Source organism: Sceloporus undulatus, chromosome 6 (assembly GCF_019175285.1).
Source record: "Sceloporus undulatus isolate JIND9_A2432 ecotype Alabama chromosome 6, SceUnd_v1.1, whole genome shotgun sequence".
In the NCBI taxonomy this organism is placed as follows: domain Eukaryota; kingdom Metazoa; phylum Chordata; class Lepidosauria; order Squamata; family Phrynosomatidae; genus Sceloporus; species Sceloporus undulatus.
Window position 1 is genome coordinate 92,839,101 of NC_056527.1, and position 22,937 is coordinate 92,862,037.

The following is a 22,937-nucleotide window of genomic DNA, read 5'->3' on the forward strand; positions in this document are numbered from 1 at the left end:
CCCCAATAATTTTTTTCTTTCCATCATTCTTTCTTCCTTCTACAATCTACATGCCAGTTGGCAATGCCATTTCTCTTTTCTCATACCACTGTCCCCAAATCTGATACGGTGCCCTTGTTTTGACCAATTACCTTGAGATGATAAATGTTATCTTCTGTGTCCAGATCTACTCGCTGAGCCTTCTTGTTGACTGACATGACCGACAAGCGTACATCAATGGAACCATGCAGCTTCCCTTTCAAGACCTGAAAGGAAGAAGAATAGACAGAATCATGTTGGTGATGCTGAAGAGTTATCCACCCTTTTAGCTCACTTCATTCATCTTTCTCCTTAATTTTAAGCATCCCTAGTTTGGCCATTTCAGGTCCTGGGTTACCATAAACCTTACCACATTGAAAACTGGACTTCCCTCCAAAATGTACTCACATCTTGACGCGTTGTGGCATATTTCAGAATTCCATCTTCCAAAACAAAATAGCGCTTTGAGAAATAGAAGTGGGGAAGAGAGAAGAAAACATAAATTACTATGAAAAATTGCCCTGATTGAATTAAATCAAGCAAGTAGGACTTCAGGTTATTCTCAAAAAGTTCCTGAAAGAGTTGGTTGACTAAATCTCAGAACTGCTTGTTAGCACAAACAGTGGCCTAATCCTAAATATATGCTAGAATATCAGTAACAGAGAAAATTGCAGCACCAGTAATGTTACCCGAAAACTCTGTTGAATCACATTCTCTCAGCCTAGAATGCAAAGGCAAACCTTCTCTAAATAAATCTTGCCAAGAAAATTCTATGATAGATTTGCCTTAGAGTTGCCAAAAATTGGAAAACTTGAAGGTACACAATAACAAGATTATTTTATGAAAAACCAGAACAAATTATGTATCTTTAACAAAGTAACTGGGCTTTGAAAACAAGAAAATGAAGGTACTGAATATATTCAACTATAGGTTGACCTCATGTGTAAATCAAGGACAGATTTTGGGGCCAAAATCATGGCTTTTGATATGACCTATGGATAAGTTGAGGGTAAAACTTAGGTAACCTATGTAAAAAAGGATGTAAGGAATGAAGCAAAGAAAAACGATGCCAAACAACTTACAAAATTCAAGCAGACATCGCTGCTTGTGCTCACACTAAAGGCTGGATAGATGAAAGAATAAAGAGGAATCAGTGTTTCCAACTCTTGCCTTTCATCAGAGGCTGGTTTCCTTTTTTTGGTAAGAGAGTATGGTACTTACAGTGACTTGTGGATAAGTCAGCTCAGGTTTATGGGGTCAATTTTGTGACTAAGCTCTCTAGACTTATACATGAATATAGACAGCAATATAATCTACAATGTACAGATCTGTGGATTTCCCCCTTTTACCATCTTCAAATCCATACAGTGCTGATTTTTTAAAATAAAGTTTCTCATTTCTCCCTATATATAATATACTTTGTAGAACTATAGGAATCTTCTTCATTCACATAATGCAAGCCTGCAAAACTGAGAGTCATAAAAACTTTTTAAAAAATGTATGTATATTGGTATTATAAAAATTTGGTGTACTAAATCCAAAAAAGACCTCAAATTTGTTCCATCATGTACAGCTTCCCCATCCCCCCCACAACTTGCTTTGATGTTTCCATGTTGTAATATGTGATTGAAATGATCCTGTAAAAAATTAGACTACAAAGAGTAAATATGGGGTTAAAGTCTCCTAATAAACTTTTAAAACACTTTAATTTGCTGATATGAAACACAAAAATAAATTCAAAAGCACTAAATGAAATAGCACTGGAACATCAGTATCTGCACTTAATCAGAGATGAACTGACAATTGAATTTTTGAAAACTGTGTGAAATATTGCATTTTTATTGTTTTTCAAATTCAGCATCCAAAAACACATTAAAAATAGTTACAATTTTTTTAAGTGATTAGTGGTTGTTGAAGAATGTAAAACAAATTGTGGTTATGGATTGTTTCTTTTTTTAACAATAAAAATTTTAAAACATTTTTAAAAAGTTTTTTCATTGCAGGGCTGTGTAATTTATTTCCAATACAGGGCGAGTTATTTTGGAACATAATTTGGAACGCATACTTATTCTCCTCATACCAATACAAGCTGTGACAGATCAGCAATATTCTCACTTTTATCATATCAACATACCAAATCCTTGAAATGGACTAGAGTTTGGAATTACAGGGGATCAAATATGCTAAACATGTAGCAACACACCCATTACTCTAGAATGGAAGCAAGAACACCTACAGCGATTCTTCACACAGCTAAATCTCTCACCTTGTGCCAGCCCTTCAGGGGCCATTTTCGCTTCTTGAGCAGATAACCCTCCTGCCTTTCTGGCTCCTGGATCACCCCACCTTGTATCTGCAGCTCATCTACCACCTCCCAGCTTTCTGAACCCTAAAATCCAAAGAAACATCATGAAACTTTAAAGAAAAGGAGAACTCTAGGAAGGGCTTTGTGCTGTGCCCCAAAGCACACATTAAAGGATGGCACCAATCATCAATTACTAAACAGAAACTTTAGCCACAACACCATTCTCTGATCCAAAGGAGAGGCTCCAGACTTTTAAAAAAATTAAATTTTCAAAATTTAAAATTTTTAAAAATTGAAATTGAAATTCCTTAAATGCTTTATTCTTTTAAAATTTTCTTTTTAAAAAATCACATTTTAACATCACAGATCTTCACCATGTATATATAAATACATTTAGGTTGTGCATACGATATTGTAATTTGAAGCCATAATTTTAATTTTGCTAGTTGTTTATATCATAAATATTAGCATTACATTCAGTGGTATATGGGAATTAAGATTTACAAGTAACATTAGGGCAAAAAAGCATTATTAAGGATTCTGTACGGTGTGAAATGGGAGGAGGTCAACGGTGTGTGTGTGTGACACCATGAGTTGCCGCACCAGGTGACACCAATCCTAGTGACGCCACTGCTCTGATCTAAAGACCATTACCATATCACCTAAGGATGCCATGGGATTGGTTATAGGGTTACACAATGGGGAGAAGTCACACCTGCCGAGCAATGCTGTGTTTGGAAGACACGGTGCTGTTGGAACGGGAGGGAGGTGGTGCCCTTTTTGGAGAAGACAGATCTTTCTCATGGCTACCCATTCCTGGGGTGGCTGCCTCTCTTGCCAACGTCCCTTCTGGATGCCAAGGAATGGTCAGAAATTCACCTTTTGATCAAGACTTTCTTCTCATCTCTAGAGCAGTACATTCAAAGGATTGCCTGTTAAGAGAGGATATTGCAGGTGGATTGCTTAACAGAAAGACAATGAGAATCAGGGCTTTGCACAGCAGAATACTGAAGAGATGTATAACAATCACATAATAAGCTTGAAGGCAGCAGAATTCTCAAATTCAAAACAAACTGGGCTTTATGTCAGGGCGGAAACAAATGCTTAATTTTAATTTTTTTCTCAGCTGTGTATTTCCGTTCTATTGTTATTTTCACCAGTGCCATAATGGTTGCTTATTTTTAGAGTCGTACGTTATTTCATGCATCTTTGTATGTTCCAGTACTATGAACTATTAGAATTCAGGGCTGTATCAAGATACTTTGCTGCCTAAGGCAGAGGAGAAAAGGATGCATGCTACTCCCAGAGGCAAGGTGCATAATCCCTAGTCAGGTTACTCTGGCAGCTGAGGCAGACTATCTCAAAAGCACATCCCCACTTTTTCTGAGAGTAACTATATAACAATTATGCAAAGGGATCTTTTTTAATTTATAATTTTAATTTTTAAAAAATCTTGTAGCATCTTTGAGACTAACTGAAAGAAAGAAGTTGGCAGCATGAGCTTTTGTAGACTTCAGCCTACTTCCTAGGATGCATGTGAAAAAGTTGAAAGCTGTTATTATACATAAGATTTCTGCTAAAGGCTTAGGAAATAAAAGGTATGGTGAGGCTTACACGAGGGGTGAGGAAACTGCAGCCCCCAATCCCTTTTTACAGTCCCTAAATCTCCCCAAGCTTTCAGACCTCCCAATTTTTTATTCAAACTATAGCAAAACTATGCCTGCAATGGCCAGAAATATCGTCTGCAGCAATGTTATGCAATAACACACATTCTAACTCCCCTAACTCCAATTTCATAAAATTGTGGAGGGGAGAATCAGCCAAAAACGAAAGGCATTTGAAAATACCCGTAAATTCAAACTGCCCCCCAATATTTGGCCCAAAATGCAGCCCTGAGGACTCTACTGCAGCTGCTCACCCCTGGATTAGATGATACTCTAGCTATTAGATGTAGAAATCCTCTGTTAACTTTCAGTCTGGTCCATCCTTCTCAGACTACGCCCACACTGCAAACATAGTCCAGATCGACATCACTTTAACTGCCATGGCTCAGTGTTATGGAATTCTGGTAATGGTAGATTGTTATGGCACAAGGGCTCTCTGATAGAGATGGCTAAATGTCTCACAAAACTACAATTCCCAAATTCCATAGCATTGAGCTCTGGCCATTACAATGGTTCAAACTGGATTATTTCTGCAGTGTGGATGTCGCCTTAGTCACAGTTAATGCTTTTCTGTCACAACCATCACCTCGAAAGGTGAGCATTGCATCACTCAACTAAGCTTCAGCCTTCTTTCATTAGCATCATTGCTAATGACCTGTAACTCAACTTACCTTGGCTGTCCTCACAATATTGCATTACTCTCCACAATTATTCCAAATTATTAAACACAAAACAAACTAACCAGAATCCAGATAGTTAAAAAACAACAACAAACCAAACCTCTTATCCAAAGACTATACAGTTGGGGGGTGGGGTGGTGGTGGTTCAGAGACAGAGTCTCCAGACTAACAGAGTTCCAGAGTTTGCTAAGATCAATCCAATCATGTTTATGTAGAACAAGGATGAACCAAGTGTGGACCATGGGCCACATGTGGTCCCCAGGGCTGTTTTTGCTTCATAATTCCCATAAAGGATGTTTGGGTGGTATAGAAGGCATTTCCACATGATTGGAGCACCCCTAGAACCACCAAGGGTCAAAACAAAATGCTGGTGAATGTGTATCCCTTCAAGATCTTCTGGAGGGCTAAAGAGTCCTCATCTTCTTGGGATCATTTAAAAACAAACAGCAATATCTCAAAATAAGCAGCCAGAAAAAAGATGGTGAGCTATTTTATTTTATTTGCATTGCCTGGGAACTTTTATTTGTATATCTATGTATATCAAGGTCCATTCAGGCTTTTCCTTTGTCTGGTGAGCCTTCATGTGCTGCAGCAAAAGTTCTCACTTACCTCTCGGGCTCCAAGTATCATCTCAATGAACCCAAACCACTGGAAACTCTACTACAGGTGTGACAAATGTGTGACACTCCAGATGTTGCTGGCCTGCGACTCCCCATCAGCCCTAGCCAGCCTGGGCTATGAGGAGGGATGATGGGAACTGCAACTCAGTAACATCTTGAGTAACATCTGTTCTCACTTGATCAGGCATTTCATCCTCTGACTACCCAGCACTTTGTTAGCAATTTGATGGTTTTGTGGGGATTTGTTCCCCCTTCCTGATGCTGAAATGTCTGATGCCTGCTCTCATGCTTACAGATCCAGACATCTGACAAGCTTTCCCCCTCCCAGTGTTATTTCCAGATTCAACCTGTCTCTTCATCTGAGTCCAAAGAGCAACCCTAATTGCACAAACACAACAATACACTGTCAAGCAATGTCAAGCAAGGACAGAATGCTGATTTTCTCCTCTTTCACAACGTTTGATCTGGCTGCACAGTTTGGTACCCCTCTCCCCAATTACAAAATTTAGCAAATGAACCCTCTAGATCACAACACAAGCTTTCAGCAAAAAAAGACAGAAGAAAGATGGTGGATCTGATTAGAAAGAAAAGAAAAGGAAGAACTCACAATGCCATCTCTATGACAGATTTCCCCATTCCCTCCAATTGATGGGTACCTGTGCGGCTTGGCTCCACTAAGTCATCTTTGTACCTTGCCCTTTTAGCTCACCAGCTTAACTGCCAACCCTTTCTTTCCTAGGCTGGTACAACAGCTGCTGCTTTGTATAAATTGCTCAGCCACACCCATTTTGCATCTATCCTCCCTTAGCAAACAAGTTCTCAATTTTCAGCCTGTTCCTACCTGTGCTTACCCAGATGTGAGTCCGGCTGAACTCTATGGGAGCCAACCTGCACAGGATTAAAGCCCTGAGTCTCTTGTTCCCTTCTGGGTTTCAGGCTGAAACTCGAAGCAGGAGCAAGGGTGAAAGACGATGAGAAAATATATATGGATTTAGGTTTCTCACTCACGGAAGCTGGACTGCCTGCATGAGAGCTAGCAAAACATTGTCGATAGTGTTCTGGAAAAACTCAAGAGTTTAGCAAGATTTTAGGGTTTTGGATGACAGCTCCCATATTCTCCCAGGTCCCTGTCTCACTCGCCCAGTAGCCGCATCAGTCCTTTTGGGTGTACTGCCCTACTGGATGTGCACCATCCACTGGTGTCACCCAGTATGATCTGCACCTCCCTAGTAATGCCTCTGGCCTTCCCCCTCCAGTTTAGCTGGTTTGCCCACATTTTCCAAAAATCCTTTAATGCAGGAGGTTTCCAAAAACTCCACTAGCTTAAAAAACAAAACAAAAAACTATTTTTCTTATTTATTAAAAATAATAAATAATAAAGGTATGTACAGTTTTTTAAGGCAGTGGTTCTCAAACAGTGGGGTGGGATCCCGAGGGAGGGGCACAAGAGTTGTTCAAAGGGGGGCTTGAGACTTGGTGGCTCTGATTCCTCTTCTTCCCAAACTTTTTTATGTGTAAAATTTACAATGCATTGGTCTGCCTTCATGGCAACACTCCTTTCCTTTATAGCCAAATGTAAATGCATACTGTCATTACTCATTCATTTGTCATTCTTCTTCTGCCATCCCAAATCTCCAAATTTAGCACACCCACATCCCAAAAGACAGCAACAATCTGGAACTGAACAGATGAACCAAGCAAAGTTGATGCAAATGAAGCTTGTTTGCAAACATATGGAATAGATTTGCGTAATTGGGTTTGCATAAAAAAATAATAACAAAAAGTCTTATATGCAATGGAGGATTTAGATGCTCAACAGTTCCTTGTAGAAAACAAATTCAATATAAATTCTGTCCGAGTGAAACACCTAATTTCACTATCAGCATAAAGTAGGTAGTATTGTACCATTTTCAAACATATGGTGAAAAGCTCACAAAATGTCTATTAGTGGTAGTAGTCATAGTAATAGTAGTAGCAGCATCCCACCCACCCCTCCCAAAATTGGGATTCAAAGTGGCTTAGTGTACAATGTCCTTTCTTCCTATTTCCTATCCCATTCGTAAGTCCCAAATATATGCCACATCGAGCTGTATTTTTCCTACATGGAGCTTATATACAGTACTTGGTATTGGTGTGTTGCAGTTAAGTGCTGAATTAAAACCAGATCTTGAGGGGGGGGGGGAATACTTTTTAAAACTACAATTCCTAAAATTGTCCCAACCAACAGGCCAATCTGAAGAAGTATTGGGAATTGTAGTCTAAAAAAGGAACATGTACAAGGTTGGGTTAAAATATCCTGCATTGTTCATTGATGTATGGTGTCTATTTTTCAATTATCCTCCATCCCATTAAAGTTAAGAGAGAGAAAATTCCTTGCATCAGGTCTGAACTTGTGTAAATTTGTGCTGATAGTTGGGGTCTGGCAATAGGTTGGAGTGTACTGGATATAGTATAAGAATGTTCCTTTGAGACTTGAGCCCAGTGATAGGAACTAACTAATTAAATTATCAATTAAGTTGAATTGTTTCTAATGAAAAGAGGCAACTTAATTTATTTTTAAAATTGAGGTTATTCACTTAAGTTATCACTCAGTGATTTATTAATTACCGGTAAATTAGAGACTATAACAAAGACCCCAAAATTCACATTTCCAAGCTGATTCTTTACAAAATGTAGTTCTCTTAGTTTTATGCAAAACTGTTTTTTTTGCTTTGTGTCAGCTCTGCAGGGTTGGGGAATTACAATGTTCAGGTCACTAAGTTCAAAGCACTTAACCAACAGTAATTCCAGTAGGATTAAGGATCCATGTGGGAACCAATAAGATAAAGAAATTGGAAGGGTAAGGAGATGTAATGATAAGAAATAGAGAATAGAAAAGCAAGGTTTGGGTGTGGTAGATCAGAAGTGGATTCGTTCATTTTTTTAAAATTAAGAAGCTGTTTCCTTCTCTCTCAAGACTAAAAGTGAAATCATTGATGGCATTTTCCAGGTTTGTTCTAGTAAGCTTTTAGAGCAGGCATTAGATATAAATTACAGTTAGGCATAAACCTAAGAATTAATTTCTCCCCTTTGAGTGCAAATGTAATTGAACTGGATTTTTAGCTTAATAATGATTACTTAAATACATTAATTTTTCCAACTGATTTTTCTATCTCTATTTTAGCTCAGATAAACGATTCTGCCAGTGTCGGGGTTGGCAGACTAAAGGGACTACATCTGGTAGCAGATGCTGTGAGTGGGAAATGGTAGTGAGGAGTTGTGAGGACTGGGTTGTGAGTTGTAAGACCTGCCTTGTGCCTCCTGCACTACCTTGCTGACTCCAGAGTTGTTAAGGGTCTATTTGCTACTGCCACTTTTGAGCAAAATGTCATAGGAGAGCAGTGTCATGTCTTTCATCTGAGACAGCAAAATGTCTTGGGCAGTACACCACCCCCAGAAGAATGGTTTCCTTGTGTATGTACCATTGAGATATTCCATCCAAAGATGAGGACTTTGGATATGCTGCCTGGTAGATTCTAGAAGTTGAAGTCTAAAATACTTTTCCAGGGTTCCAGTTCCACCATTGTACCTGCCAAGATAGGAGCCAGCATGGCATAGTGGTTTGAGTATTGGACTACAACTCTGGAGATGAGGGTTCAATTCCCAGCTCATCCATGAAACTCCCTGACTATACTTGGGCAAGCCTCAGGGGAAGGCAATTGCAAACTTCCCCTGAACAAATCTGGCCAAAAAAATTCCTCCATAATATATTCACCTTAGGGTCATCGTAAATCAGAAACAACTTGAAGGTACACAGCAACAACAATTCCTGTCATGACAGCCACATATCTGGCATTGCACTGGCACAAGAGGGTTTTCACAATATCGTATAGTCCTTCAGTTTGCCAGACCTTCATTATAGGATTAAACCTCAAACCTACTTTGCAAACTTTTGTACCATACAATTCTGAATATGTTGCATATTACTATTACTGTTCTTTATATCCTGGTGATATTATTTTTGGCCACTACAGCCCACTGTTTATTCTTTAAACAGAAAGATCTCACCTTTCAGCCAGTGAATCTATAACAAGAATAGGAATCATCTTGTCTTTCAGATGTTGCACTGCAACTCCCAGCACACTTCACTCTTAGCCATGTTACATAGGGCTGCTGGTAGGTGCTGTCCATCAGCATCTGGAGAGCTATACTTTGCCCATCTGTGTTCTACAAAATAGCTAACAAATTATTTAAATACAGTGCATGATTAAAAGCACAGGCCATAGCAACAAAACCTGAGAGATGACAGAATTAAAAGAGCTGATGAATCTAAAACAAAAATCAATGATAAATATTTGAGGATCCTGAAAGCAATCTGGAAGAGAACTAGCTGGCTTCTAAGGCCAATCAAGACAGAGCTGGATTTCCTTAAAAAGCAGAATTTCACATTTTGAGAATTATTCTTAAAGAGGAGTCTTGTTCCACTAGACCAAATAGTTTATTTTCATTTTCCTGTCCCTCTAGCTCTTTTAATGCTGCAAAGGTACAGCTCACCCCAGGCAGAATTTAGGAACTTTTGGTCCTCTTTTTGACCTCAATTCTGACAATCTTTTATCACTTATGGGTTGAGCTGATGGGATTTTTAGGGCAAAATATCTAGAAGGCTAAAAGTTCCCCACCTTTGATTCAGCAGCAAGTTCTCATCAAATCATTGGAAGTTGCCTTATACTGAATCAGATAACTTGGTCCATCAAGACCAGCATCGTCAATACTGGCTAGCAGCTGGTATGCAGGGTTTCAGGCAGGGTTCATTTCTAGCTCTACCTGGAAAGACCAGGGTCAGAGCAGGGACATAGCCAGGATTTTAGGAAGGGGGGGGGGTCCAGACTAAGTGCCCCCATTATAATGGGGCTTGGGTGCGGCAACACAGCAGCACACACCATTCATTTTTGGGGGGGGGGGGGGGGGGCCCGGCCCCCAAAACCCCCCCCCCCTGGCTACGTCCCTGGTCAGAGTCTGCAAAGTACATATTCTGCCAATGAGATACCATAACCTCTAACTGTCTTGATTTGACAGGGATAGCCCTTATTAATCCTCTTGTCAGCCCACTTTTTCAATTGCTTTTAAAATTACCCGTTTCTCTATTTTCCTCTCACTTTCCCTCTTCAACTTCCATTTACTTCAGTCAATACAAACTCAGTTCAAAGTGAAAATGTAGTTTGCACTCAATTAATTCAGGGGAAATGAGAGGAAAACGTGGAGTTTTGTCCTTCCCAGTAGATGGAGGCAAAAGCAAATTAGGGCTGCATCTGCATTGCAGAAATAATGCAGCTTGCCACCACTTTAACCACCTTCGCTCAATGCTATGGAATTCTGGAATCTGCAGTTTGGTGGTGCAAAGGAGCTCTCTGACAGAGAAGCTTAAATATCTCACAAAAATACAGATCCCAGACTTCCATAGCATTGAGCCATGGCAGTAAAAGTGGTGTCAAACTGCTTTATTTCTTTGGTGCAGACAAGGGCTGTTACAGCCTCTCCGAGGCTGCAACCACACTGCAGAAATACTCTGGTAAAGCTCTGGTGTCACAAGAAACTACAACAAATAACACACTACAATTTCCATAATTCCATAGCACTGAGCCATGGTAGTTAAAGTGGTGTCAAACTGGATTATGTAAGCAGTGTGGATGCCCTAGTTTGTCTGTTCTTCCCCTTCCACAAGTTTTGCCATCTTGACCACATTCTGACATTGCTCAGCCACATGTGTCCCTGTTGTCCTCTGTAATTGCCCTTTGCTTACTAGCAGAAATACCAATGGAAACTCCTCCCTAAGAAGTTTCTCCCCCCACAAGCAAGTTCACAGTTCTGCTTTGCTGATCCTTTCCACCTGTTTTCACTCATCCGACATGTAATAGTAACATCTCTACAACTGACAGACTTTGCACCTTAAAAAATGCATGTTTTTTGCTTGCTTATAAGAACGAAGCAAAGACTGAAGGATTAAAAACACCGTGGGTTGGGCGATGGGTATTTATAGAAAATGTCTAATGCAATCTTTTTTTGAGGTGAGGGTTATTTAGTTGCGTATCAGATACTGATCTGTGGTTACGTCAAAGTACTAACTATTGCTATGCTGCTTGGCCACACATGTCCCAGTTTTCATCTGTGACATTTTGGACGATACGAGATACATCCCCTCGCTTGCGTGTTGAGAAATAAATGGGGACTGCAAGAGAGCACAGAAGTGTCTCCTTTTCTGCAGTCTCCACTCATCACAGAGGGACAGACACAAGAGAAGCTCCTGGATTGTTCTCTTAACTTTCCTTCCATATATATATGAAATTATTGTGATAGCTGTTAAACATATAACAAAATCTGCAGGGTAGACTTGCTATTTAGAATAAACACTGCATTTTCCCACCCCAGCCTTAAACCATCAAACACAATCAATCCTCATTTGGTTATATTTTTGGGCAGGGGAATTCCTCTAACTTTAGGACTTCCCCAGTCCAAGATATTTTGTACAGATCTTTTGCTACCTTTGGGTTTTCCCGGAGACACCTTTATTTAACGCTTTGGCATTACTACCTCCCCAGAAATGTTTTGGCAATGTAAGCCACAGTATTCATTTCAGAACACTGAAAAGAGAGGAAATGATTTTTAAGTTCACTGGAGGGATTTTAAAAGTGACTGTCTGCCTACACTTGGTGTTTTTGGCTTCTGTACATTAACAACAAGATAGTACAGAAGGAGAATGAAGCACCAGCAATGGGAAAGCCCTATTCAGCCTCTTTCAAAGACTTCCAAGCTGCCTACCATCTGTCAGTTCCAAGCACTCAGAGCCAGTCACCTGCCTTGGGTGTTAAAAATAGGTTTCGGCTTATTAAACAGCAGCTTTTCATTAAAAGAAAAAAGAACACAGTGTGTACAGTTGTGCCGCAGATACAACAAACTGACATGTTTCTAAAACATAAGGACCGACTGGAAAGATCAGCTCATAGGCTTTTTATTTCCGTTGCTTACTAACTTATATCCCATCTTTCCTCCAAGAAACTAAAGACAGTACACAAGGTTTCTCTTTATCCACTTTACCTTCACAACAACCCTGTGAGGTAGGTTAGGCTAACAGACAGCAATTGACCCATCATCGTACAGTGAGCTTTGTGGACAAGTGGAAATTTGAACACATAGCTCTATAACATTACTTTGGCGCTCCAACTGCAGTGAGTGGACTCATTTAGTCCAGCCTTACATGGTGTGGAAACCATATACTATGAGGAGCAGCTTAGGGAGCAAGGTAAGTTTAAAGATCAAGCTGAGGGGTGACAAGAGAGCAATGTTTAAATATTTGAAGGGAAAGCATATTGAGGATGGAGCAAACTTGTTTTCTGCTGCTCCAAAGAGTAGGGCACGGAGCAATGGGTTCAAGCTACAGGAAAAGAGATTGCACATTAGGAATAACTTCATGACAGTAAGAGCTGTTTTACAGGTGAACACACTCCCTCGGAGAGTGGTGGCATCTCCTTCTTTGGAGATTTTGAAACAGAGACTGTATGGCCACCTGTTGGAAATGCTTTGATTGTGTCTTCTTGCATGGCAGGGGATTGGAGATAGTTCTTGTGCCCTTCACATTTGTTGGACAGTCAACATGATGTAGTGGTTTGAGTGTTGGACTATGACCCTGGAGACTAGGGTTCAATTCTCCATTCAGCCATGGAAACTCATTGGGTGATCTTGGAAAAGCCCCAGAAAACTCTATGATAAGTTCGCCTTAGGGTCACCAAAGGTTAGAAATTATTTGAAGACACACAACAACAAGATTTGTTGGACTACAACTACCATCATTCCCAGCTATGACAGCTAATGGCTGTGTGGGCATCAAACTATGTAAGACAGATACAGGATCTAAAAACAGACACAAACAGTCATATCCTGTTATGTGTGCTTATGTATTCAATGGCATCCTGCTCCTAACTTTCTAGGTTCCATTTGTAGCTTCTATGGCTGATAGCCAGTGACAGATTTATCCTCCAATAACAGGCCCAGTTCTACACAATAGGGCAAGTGTAACAGTCATGACAAGCCTTTTAAGTGTTTGGACAGCCCATTAAGACAACATTCAGAGCTTCAGAAAGCAGGTTGGCATCAAAATGAAATGAAGGGAGGAACCAAAATATTTGGATAATTACGGAAGTACAATAGGTCAATACACCTGGGTCTTTGCATGGAAGACAGCTGCAATTATGATTCTTTGGGTAGCCTTCTGCATTGATAAATTATAGATTCACAACACTGTTTAGTTAAAATGCATCTCAACATTAGCCATAACTAAATACGTGAAATTTCTGGAGCTCTAAAGTCAACCAGTGGCAGAGGTGGCGATGAAGCAAACATTGTTTTGTTTTTAAGACATCAGAGAAGTTCACAGGGAGAGACATCCCATTTCATTCCAAACATATCCCGCATTGCCTCTGGAACAGTAAACAGAATCCAGCAGTCCTGAGGTCTCCAGATGCTAATCTTTGATTCTATGCCACAAAAATGACCATTGACATTTTCAGTTCTATCAACAAAAGCATCATTTTTAAGCCTTGGGAAGTTAATAGAATTGCTGTACTTGGTAACTGGCAAGACTCCATTTAGAATAATAGCACATTCAGTTCTGAGTACTACTGCTTAGGAAAGATATTTGACAGTGTTGGAAAACGTTCAAAAGAGAGCTGCAAGCAAGAGAAAGGGGTCTGAATAACAAAGTATGCAAAGGCAGGCTGAATAAACTAGGCCTGGTTTAGCCTAGAGAATAATGTACTGATGGTGATGATGTAGATCAGGGGTAGGCAACCTACGGCCCGCGGGCTGGATGCAGCCCGGCGAGGCCTTGGGACCGGCCCCAGCCCAGTCCTGCTGCCAATTGCCGCCGGGGCCTTTGGCTTATCAGGAGGGGGCAAGTGGGGGGCAAGCAGCGGGCAAGGGGGGCAAGGGGGGGCAATTGTCTATAGAAGCCTCAGAAACATGCATTTATATTAACATTTTTTAAAAAATCAGCAAATTTGTTCGTGTGTCCTCCATTTGAAAATTTTGTCCCGGTTTATTTATTTATATAATTTTTTCTAAAAAATTATTTAATTATATTTTTTTTGGCTTCGGACCCCTCAGTTGTCTGAGGGACAGCAACCTGGCCCCCGGGTCAAAAAGGTTGCCTACCCCTGATGTAGATATAAATGGGACTAACCAAGAATGGTTTGCAAATATTTCTAAAGACAAGAGGGACAATAAGGTTAGAAGAAACTGGTTCAAACTGCTTTGATTCTGTGTTCCTGCATGGCAAGGGGTTGGACTGGATGGCTCTTGTGGTCTCTTCCAGTTCTATGATTCTATACATGAAGATCCACACTCCCTCCCCCGTTCCTTCCTTCTGTTTTCTTTTTTGTAACAGTTGATGGAAACTCCTAAAGGTCTTGAAAACGTGCACAGATTTTTGTCCCCTTTTGGCCTGGCCTAATAAAGGTACAGCTGAACCTCTGCATCCACTGATTCTTTATCCCCGGATTCAACTGTGCATGGCATGAATATATATATATATATATTTAAATATATAAATTCTAAAAAACAATTTTTTATTTTGCCATTTTATATAACGGACACCATTTTACAGTGGACCCTTGTTATACGCTGGGGTTTGGTTCCAAGATCCCCCATGTATAACAAAATCCGTGTATGCTCAAGTCTCATTAAATATAATGACATAGCAAAATAGTGTCCCTTATAAAAAATTGAAAATCAAGGTTTGATATTTGAAATTTATACTTTTTTGAATATTTTCAAACCGTGGATGCTGCAATCTGTGTATAAGAAATTTGTGTATAAGAAGGGCTGACTGTACTAGGCTATTGTATATAATGGGACTTGAACATCCATGGATTTTGGTATCTATGAGAGGTCCTGGAACCAAACCCCAGGGGATACCAAGGGCCCACTGCATTTCCATATTTTGAATTTTGAAATTAAGATTAAACATAACTCCGGATAGCACAGTCAGACCATGAGTACCTTAAGACTGTAACAACAACAGAGCTGCTAAAAAAAAAAAAAAGGCAAAGGTATTATCCTGGTAAAAGGATCCCAGCTTTAAAGTCTGCAGAAGTAGTACAGTTGGCCTCTGTATCCACAGATTCTGCATCCAAAGCTTGAAAATATTATCCTCATACACATACAAACACACACATACACAATCCAAAAAGCAAATCTCCATTTTGCCATTTTATATATGGGACATCATTTTACTACACCACTGTATACAATGGGACTTGAACATCCACAGATTTTGGTATCCACAGCCAGTGCTGGAACCAAACCCCAGCAGATACCAAGGTCCCAGTGTAATGTAATAATGTATGTGCCTTCAAATTGCTTGTCGATTTATAGTGATCCCATTAGTTTCAATAGGTTTTCTTAGGCAGGGAGTACTCAGGAGTGGTTTGTCATTCCCCCCCCCCTGCTGACGTGTGTGTGTTGTGTGCCTTCAAGTTGTTTCTGACTTATGGTGACACTAAGGCAAAGCTATCATGGGGCTTTCTTGGCAAGATTTGTTCAAAAGCTGAGAGAGACTGACTTGCCCAAGGTCAGCCAGTGGGTTTAATGGCTGAGCGAAGAATCAAACCCTTGTCTCCACCAAAAAAAAATTTAGCTAACAAGATAAAAGTATTCAACAACAACTTGGAATGCTTTATAGCCACAGAACGTAGAATAACAGTGGGAAAGGAGGGAAGTAGAACTGGGGTGGAGTGATAGTGTAATGCCCTGCTTGAATGGTTGGTTCGAACCCTGGAAAAGAATTTGCTATTGAGAGGGAGGATAAACTAATGCATGTTCTACTTGATAGGAGAAATTCCTAAATGTAAAGAGCAGCACAGCAGGGGAAGGTAGAAATCTCTTTCCAAAGTTTGGAAAGGCATCCCTCCCTAAAACATTGCAGGCCTAAAATATTATGTCTCCGGGCCACAGACTGGAATAAGAGCAGATTCACACAAGCATCTCCAGCACTTGATGACTATTAGAACATCAAGTGTTGACTCTTGTGAAATCAAGCCTTCACAGAACCTCACAGAAAGAAATTTTATATTGTCCAATGACAACTCAAATGTAACCTTTTCTTGTGGCTACAGCCTATGCATTCAGTTTCAGTTCATTCAAAGTAGGTTCAGAAACACATGGACACCACTCGGTTTCCCTAAACATGGCTTCACATTAAATGGGCATTTCATGTGTGAATGGACTCCACCCACTCTATGTTCCAAAGGTAGCAGCATCCAAATTCTGTCTGCGGCATCCAACCTCTGATGGCCCATTTACACATGCAAGCCATTTTTGTTGCACATGACACTCTTCAGCTAATGAATGAGAATTTGCAAACCAGCCCTACAGTGATTTCAAAAACTAGATTGCTTAGAATTTTGTTTTTTGTCTTGAGTATGCTCCCACTTTGCCCCATACAGTCTTTCCACCCCCTATACAGTACAGTATCTACAAACCATAGATTGAATCTGAGACCTCTTTGAATCCAAAGTCTGCCACGGAGCTACAGCCCTGTCCTTACCGAACTCTTTCACCAAGCTGTCAGTTTTCCAGCAAGAAGCCATCCTTGATCCCTTCCTTCTCCTTCTGTTTTTTTTTAAATTCTGTAGCAAAGGACAAACCACTTTTCAGTGTATGCTCTGGAACAGAACACAACCTACCCTTCAGTCAACACTCGCCCAAAACCCAGATTCCCTTTCTGTGCAACAGGGCAACAATCCTGCTGCCAGCCAAAACCTTAAGCTCTCCCATTTCACAATCTGCAAAAGCCTTTCCGATGACCCTTTCTCCCGCTTTGACCACAGATCAAATATCCCCAGCCTCTGGATACTTCTTTGATACATGTATATTCAGTCAACATCCACTACCTAGTAATTCCATGTATCTTTCTTGGAAGCCAAAAAAATCAGTCTTCTTCCCCTATACATGCCCTATATGTTTTGGAACCGGTGCAAACTTTCCCCAGGGGCCTACAATCTCCTAAAATCAATATCCCCATCTACAATCTGCTAGAATCGACATGCCCATCTGTCATGGACAAGACACCTCTGAAATAGCACACTCACAATCCCCCAGATCTCTTGCATCCCATGGGCTATATTTTCATCCATCTATTTCGGTTCAGGTCAAAAACAAAGTCACATGCTCTCAGCCTGTAGAGGAAGGCCATGGCAAACCTCCTCTGAACAAATCTTGCCAAGAAAACCCCATGAGGGTTGCCATAAGTTAGAAACTACTTGAAGGCACACAACATACACATACACACAAAACCAAAAGACTTCTTTTTAGATGTCCCATCAGCTTTTTGCTGGGAAAGGTAGGGGGAGAGGAGATACATTTGCCATTTCCTTAGACTGCATCCGCACTACACAAACACAAATAATCCAGTTCAGCGCTGCCTTAGCTGCCATGGCTCAAGGCTATGGAATTCTGAGAACTGTAGTTTTGTTGTAGCCCCAGACCCCTCCGGTTGAGAAGGCCAAATAGCTCACAGAACTGCAAAACCCCATAGCATTGAGTCATGGCTGTTAAAGGGGTGGCAAACTGCATTCTTTCTGTGGGCCAGATCGGGGAGAAGTTAACTATGTATTTCATGGGCAAGGAAATAAATAAAACAAGGGTTTCATCTGTAATAAAATATAATATTTTATATAAAACAGGGGTGGTTTGTTGGTTTGTTTACATTTAGGTGGTGCCACAACAAATCCCACTGAGCCGTGGCTGTTGAAATGGTATCAAATCGGATTACCTCTGCAGTGTGGATACACCATGTAATATTTGTGCAAACTGGTAGAGAACAAGTCTTCCTTCCCACTCTTTCTATTCCTATAATTCTCCTCCCTATTCCTCCATTCCCCCCCTTTGGAGATCCCTCTCTCTCTCTTTTGACAGGTTGCCACATTTGCCCTATTTTACAAAATTGGAGATGACAGCCCTTCTTCCCATTCTCCATCTGCCAAACCCAAAAGCAACCCATCCCTCCTCCTCCTCCTCCTTTTTTCCCAGGGCATAGAGGCATAGAGATGCCCTCCCCAAAGCCCCAGATCCAACTCCTCCCACTCCCACGCTTGACCCCAGTGGGCTCTGGGCTGCCAGATGTGCCTTCATCATCCTCCCTCTACCTGCATCCAGCTGTGCCAGCCTCCTTGCTCTCTTGCAATCCCTGCAGCAGCAGCTGCTGTTGTTGTTGCAGCAGCAGCAAACCGGAACCAGGAAGCAGCTGCCAAGCTAAGCCAAAAAAAAGCAAGCAAAAAAAAACCACCACCTCTCGGTGGAATTAATCCGATTTTCTTCTGCTTTGGACTTGACTCGCCTCTGCCACCCTGCCTCTTGGAGGACTGGATCTAGATGACACCCAAGGCACTCCTTCCTCAGCATCTATGGATCTTTGGACCAGATCTCCTAGTTAGCTGCAAAGGAGGGCAAGGGACCTCAGCATGTAGGACCTGCAAGAAAAAAAAAGGAGGACATTGCAACATTAGAAGCTGAAAACACTCCTAGAAATATCAATTCCTTTAATGCTGCTTACACAGACTGGTTGTTTTTTCTCGCCTGATGAACTGACCTATTAATATGATTATGATTATGAATGTTGTTGTTATCATTATTAGGACACTGCAACATCCAAAGCTGAAAACACTCAGAAATATAAATTCCTTTCATATGGTTGGTTTCCAGCTATATTGCATAGACTGTATTTTTCTGATGAACTGATCTATTATTAGTATTAGTATTTGGAGCCCAGGGTGGCCAGATAACTGCAAAGGAGGGCAAGGGACCTCAGCATGTGGGACCTGCAAGAAAAAAGGAGGACATTGCAATATCAAAAGCTGAGAACACTCATAAAAATATCACTTCTTTCAATCTGGTTGCTTTCCAGCTCTATTACATAGACTGTTTTTTTTTCCTGATGAACTGACCTATTAATATTATTATGATTATGAATGTTGTTATTATTATAATTATTAGGGCATTGCAACATCAAAAGCTAAAAACACTCATAGAAATATAGATGCATGCATCTTCGTGATGCTCAAAATGGATGACATTTTGAAATGCCTCCTGGACAGAAGGCTTAAATGTAGGACATGTCCTAGAAAAAGGCGGACTGTTGGACAGCCTGATCTTGGGGGTGCTAGAACTTAGCTTTGGATACCTTCCATTTCCTTTTCTCCTGCTTTCTGTCTGCAACACACAACAGGGTGTCTGTCAGTCCGTTAGGTCTGCAATCCTATGCATTGTTGATTTGTTTGTGTGCCTTCAAGTCAGTTCCCACTTGTCATGACCCTATCATAGAGGGTTCATGGCAAAGTTTGTTCAGAGGGGGGTTGCCATGGGCATCCTCTGAGGCTGAGAGGGTGTGACTTACCCATACTTGCCCAGTGGGTTTCATGGGAATCGAACCCTGGTCTCCAGAGTCATAGTCCAATGCTCAAAACACTACACCACAACTGACCCCCCCCCCCATACGTACATAGAAATCAATCCCATTGTACTACGTGGGGGTTCCTTTTGAGAAAAGACATGTATAAGATTGCACAGTTAGCCATTGATTCTGGGAAGCTCAGCAATGTTGCTGGGAAGCAGGGCTACAACTCCTAAATGACCATTCAGCAGGAGGGATTGTAGGTCCAAAACAGTAACTTTGTGGAGCTCAATGACCGCTCCAATTTTAGCATGAGGACTGCAACAAAATGTTACAGTGTATAATTATGTTGTGAGGCAGGATGGTGTAGTGGTTTGAATGGTGCACTGTGACTTTGGAGACCAGGGTTCGAATTCCAGCTCATCCATGGAAATCCACTGGGTGACCTTGGGCAGGTAGCCTTAGATAATGGCAATGGCAACCCCCTTCTGCAGATACTTGTCAAAGAAACGCCATGATAGGTTCGCCTTAGGGCTGTCATAAGTCAAAAATGACTTGAAGACACACAACAACAACAACAACAACAACAACAACAGACAGGTTATAATAGGAGTGCTCCTGTTCATGGTACCAACCTCTACCAAAACATGCATTCCAATGTTTTACAGATGAAAACTGGGACCTGTGTGGCCAAGTAATGTCAGAGTGTGGTGAAGATGGCAAAAATCAGTGTGGAAGATCACACAAGCTAGGAAACGATGTAGTAGTTTGCTTTTGCCTGAGCCTAATAGAAAGGGCAAGATTCTGCTATCTCCTCTCCTTCTGGTCAGTTAATTGAATGGAAATTACTACTGCATGTTGAACACAAGATGCATCTACATTGTAGAAATCATGCAGCTTGACACCACTTTCAGTACTTTATTTTACAAGTTTTTAGCCTTCTTTGCCAGAATGTTGTCACCTCACAAAACTATAAATCCCAGGGTTCTGTAGGATGGCGCCATGGCAGTTCAAGTGGTGTCAAACTGCAGTGTATATGCACCCTCAGTTTGCAGCAATTGAAGTAAGCCGAGAAAGAAGGGAGAGGAAATGGGATATTTTTTAAAGCAGCTGAAAATGCAGGATGACAAAGGATGAATGAGGACTGTCCCTGCCAAATCTGAGGGCATGTCAAGAAACATCTTTTATGATGGGTCTTCTCACCAACAGTTGGAGGAAAGAGCACACAGCCCCACTTCTCATCCAAAAAACCAATGGATGATCCTTTAAATGCAGCTGTTAACTTAGCAGTTAACATGACCTCATTCTGGATTCATTTTCAGTCATTTATTGGAGGAACGGCAAGAGCCAGCATGGTGTGTGACTATGACTCTGAAGACCATGGTTCAAATCCTCACTTGGCCACAGAAGCCTATTGGGTGACCTCAGGTAAGCCACAGTCAGCCTCAGAAGAAAGCAATGGCCAACTCCCTCTGAACAAATCTTGCCAAGAACACCCTGTAATAGGTTCATCTTAGGGTCTCTGTATGTCAGAAACGACCGGCATACAACAAACAATACAAGAGAGGCCAGGAACAGGCTGCTTTTGTCTATATGAGGAATGGGGAACATTTGGCACTCCAGATGTTTTTCCCTACAACTCCCATCAGCTCCATCTGGCAAGACCAATAATCAGGGACAGTGGAAGCTGTACTCAGGACAAATTGTTCCATAGCCTTGTTGTATGCACATACAACCTGGTCTTAGAAGAGATGCCCTTTTACCTTATTTGTATGTACTGCCTTTTGTGATCCATACAGCAATAATCATAGAATTACTGTTACACCAAGAGTTTCTGACATGGAAATCAATCATGATTTTTGTACCATGCACTAATTTTGAGTTTCAACCCCTCTTGCAGAGAACAGTGGGATGAGTTATTCCAGCACAAATGTATACCATCAAATATGAATTCTTTGTTAGGTTTTTGAAATTTAAAAACCTCTTCAGCAAAGAGTGTAGCCAGTTCTAACAGAGACTATTTTAGTTAGTCACTATTCTACTGGCTTGTCCCAGAACAAATTACATTACCTTCTATAGTATGTTTGCAGTGTTCTACTGAGTAGAATACTTGTACTTTTTAAAAAGATGGATAGTAATGGGGATATATTCACCTATCATATGTGAAGTACCAGTTTCTCTGCTGAGTAACCACAAGCTCAAAGGCATTTTCAGTGATAGCAACAGTTGAGAACGCATCTTTAGAAAATATTTTCTTTCACTTTATTGCACAAGGTATGTTGTTCAGAGAAAAATAAATCTCTTACTATATGTACGACTGCTAGTTTTTGCCATGGCATTCTATTCAGTGATCTGTTGAAGAACTCCAAAATGGGTATGCCACAGAAGAGAGATAATACACATTTCCACATTTTGGAGGGCCCTGGTCCAATTTATGCCCGGGAAACGCTTTTGAAACTGGATGTGTTTTATTTTTTAGGGTGCAAATCTCCTGAGAGGCTGCTGCAAACCTCTAGCCTTCATAATAGTTCACCCCTGGAATAGAGGCTGGATTTCTTTAATCATCCTTATAAAGGTGCAAGATGTGCTAGAACAAAGCTTCATGTGCCTATTATGTAACCAATGAATAAATTGTGGTATTCCATTAACTGCCTCCAAGACTGTTATTATTCAACATAGCTTTTCTAAAAAGCAAGTTTCTAGCTAGATCTCAGAGCTTAGTGGGTACTTAATACCATAAATGTAGAAGTCCTTATGTTTAAAGACAATTTCTTACCTTAAAAGCCCTATACAGCTTGGGACCCAATTATATGATAGAACACTTCTTCCTGCTGCTGCTCAGGAAGTTTTTAGACTACAGCTCCAACAATCTCCAACCAGCATGGTCAGACAATTCTAGGAACTGTACTCCGAACAACTTTACCAAATTTTGTATACTGTTTACACTTAATCCTGATCACTCTGAGTCCTTCCATCCAAGATGTTATTCACGTTCTCTAAAGAGTGGTTCCTTTTGACAGTGCCACTAATCTCAACTAGAGATGAGGATTGCAGGGAGCTAACACTATTAAGCTAATACTGTATTCATTTCTTCATATGTTAAAATTAAAAAACAATATTTTACTAAACTATATAGGTAATAAGGTTGTAGAATTCTTATTTGGTTTACAAGAGAGGGCCAATTGCCTTCCCAGAATCCCAGTTGTCCAACACAGTAATATACACAACAGG

The 22,937-nt window shown here is 40.7% G+C and overlaps 1 protein-coding gene across 2 annotated transcripts in view; it reads right to left on the bottom strand.

The window, feature by feature from the left end:
- The window catches only part of OSBPL7 (oxysterol binding protein like 7), a 46,018-nt gene extending 27,427 nt beyond the window's left edge, over nucleotides 1-18,591 (bottom strand). Inside the window, exons 1-5 of one of the 2 annotated variants that reach the window (XM_042473392.1) lie at nucleotides 18,463-18,591; nucleotides 3,039-3,255; nucleotides 2,285-2,407; nucleotides 427-480; nucleotides 132-245 (exon numbers count right to left, since the gene is read on the bottom strand). In XM_042473392.1, coding sequence (XP_042329326.1) covers nucleotides 132-245; nucleotides 427-480; nucleotides 2,285-2,407; nucleotides 3,039-3,137 — 390 coding nt within the window. In that variant the 5' untranslated portion in view covers nucleotides 3,138-3,255; nucleotides 18,463-18,591. Of the gene's footprint in view, nucleotides 1-131; nucleotides 246-426; nucleotides 481-2,284; nucleotides 2,408-3,038; nucleotides 3,256-16,862; nucleotides 17,035-18,462 lie in introns of those variants that run through there. The other variant, XM_042473393.1, reaches the window with a different exon arrangement.
- Nucleotides 18,592-22,937: the final 4,346 nt, after the last annotated feature.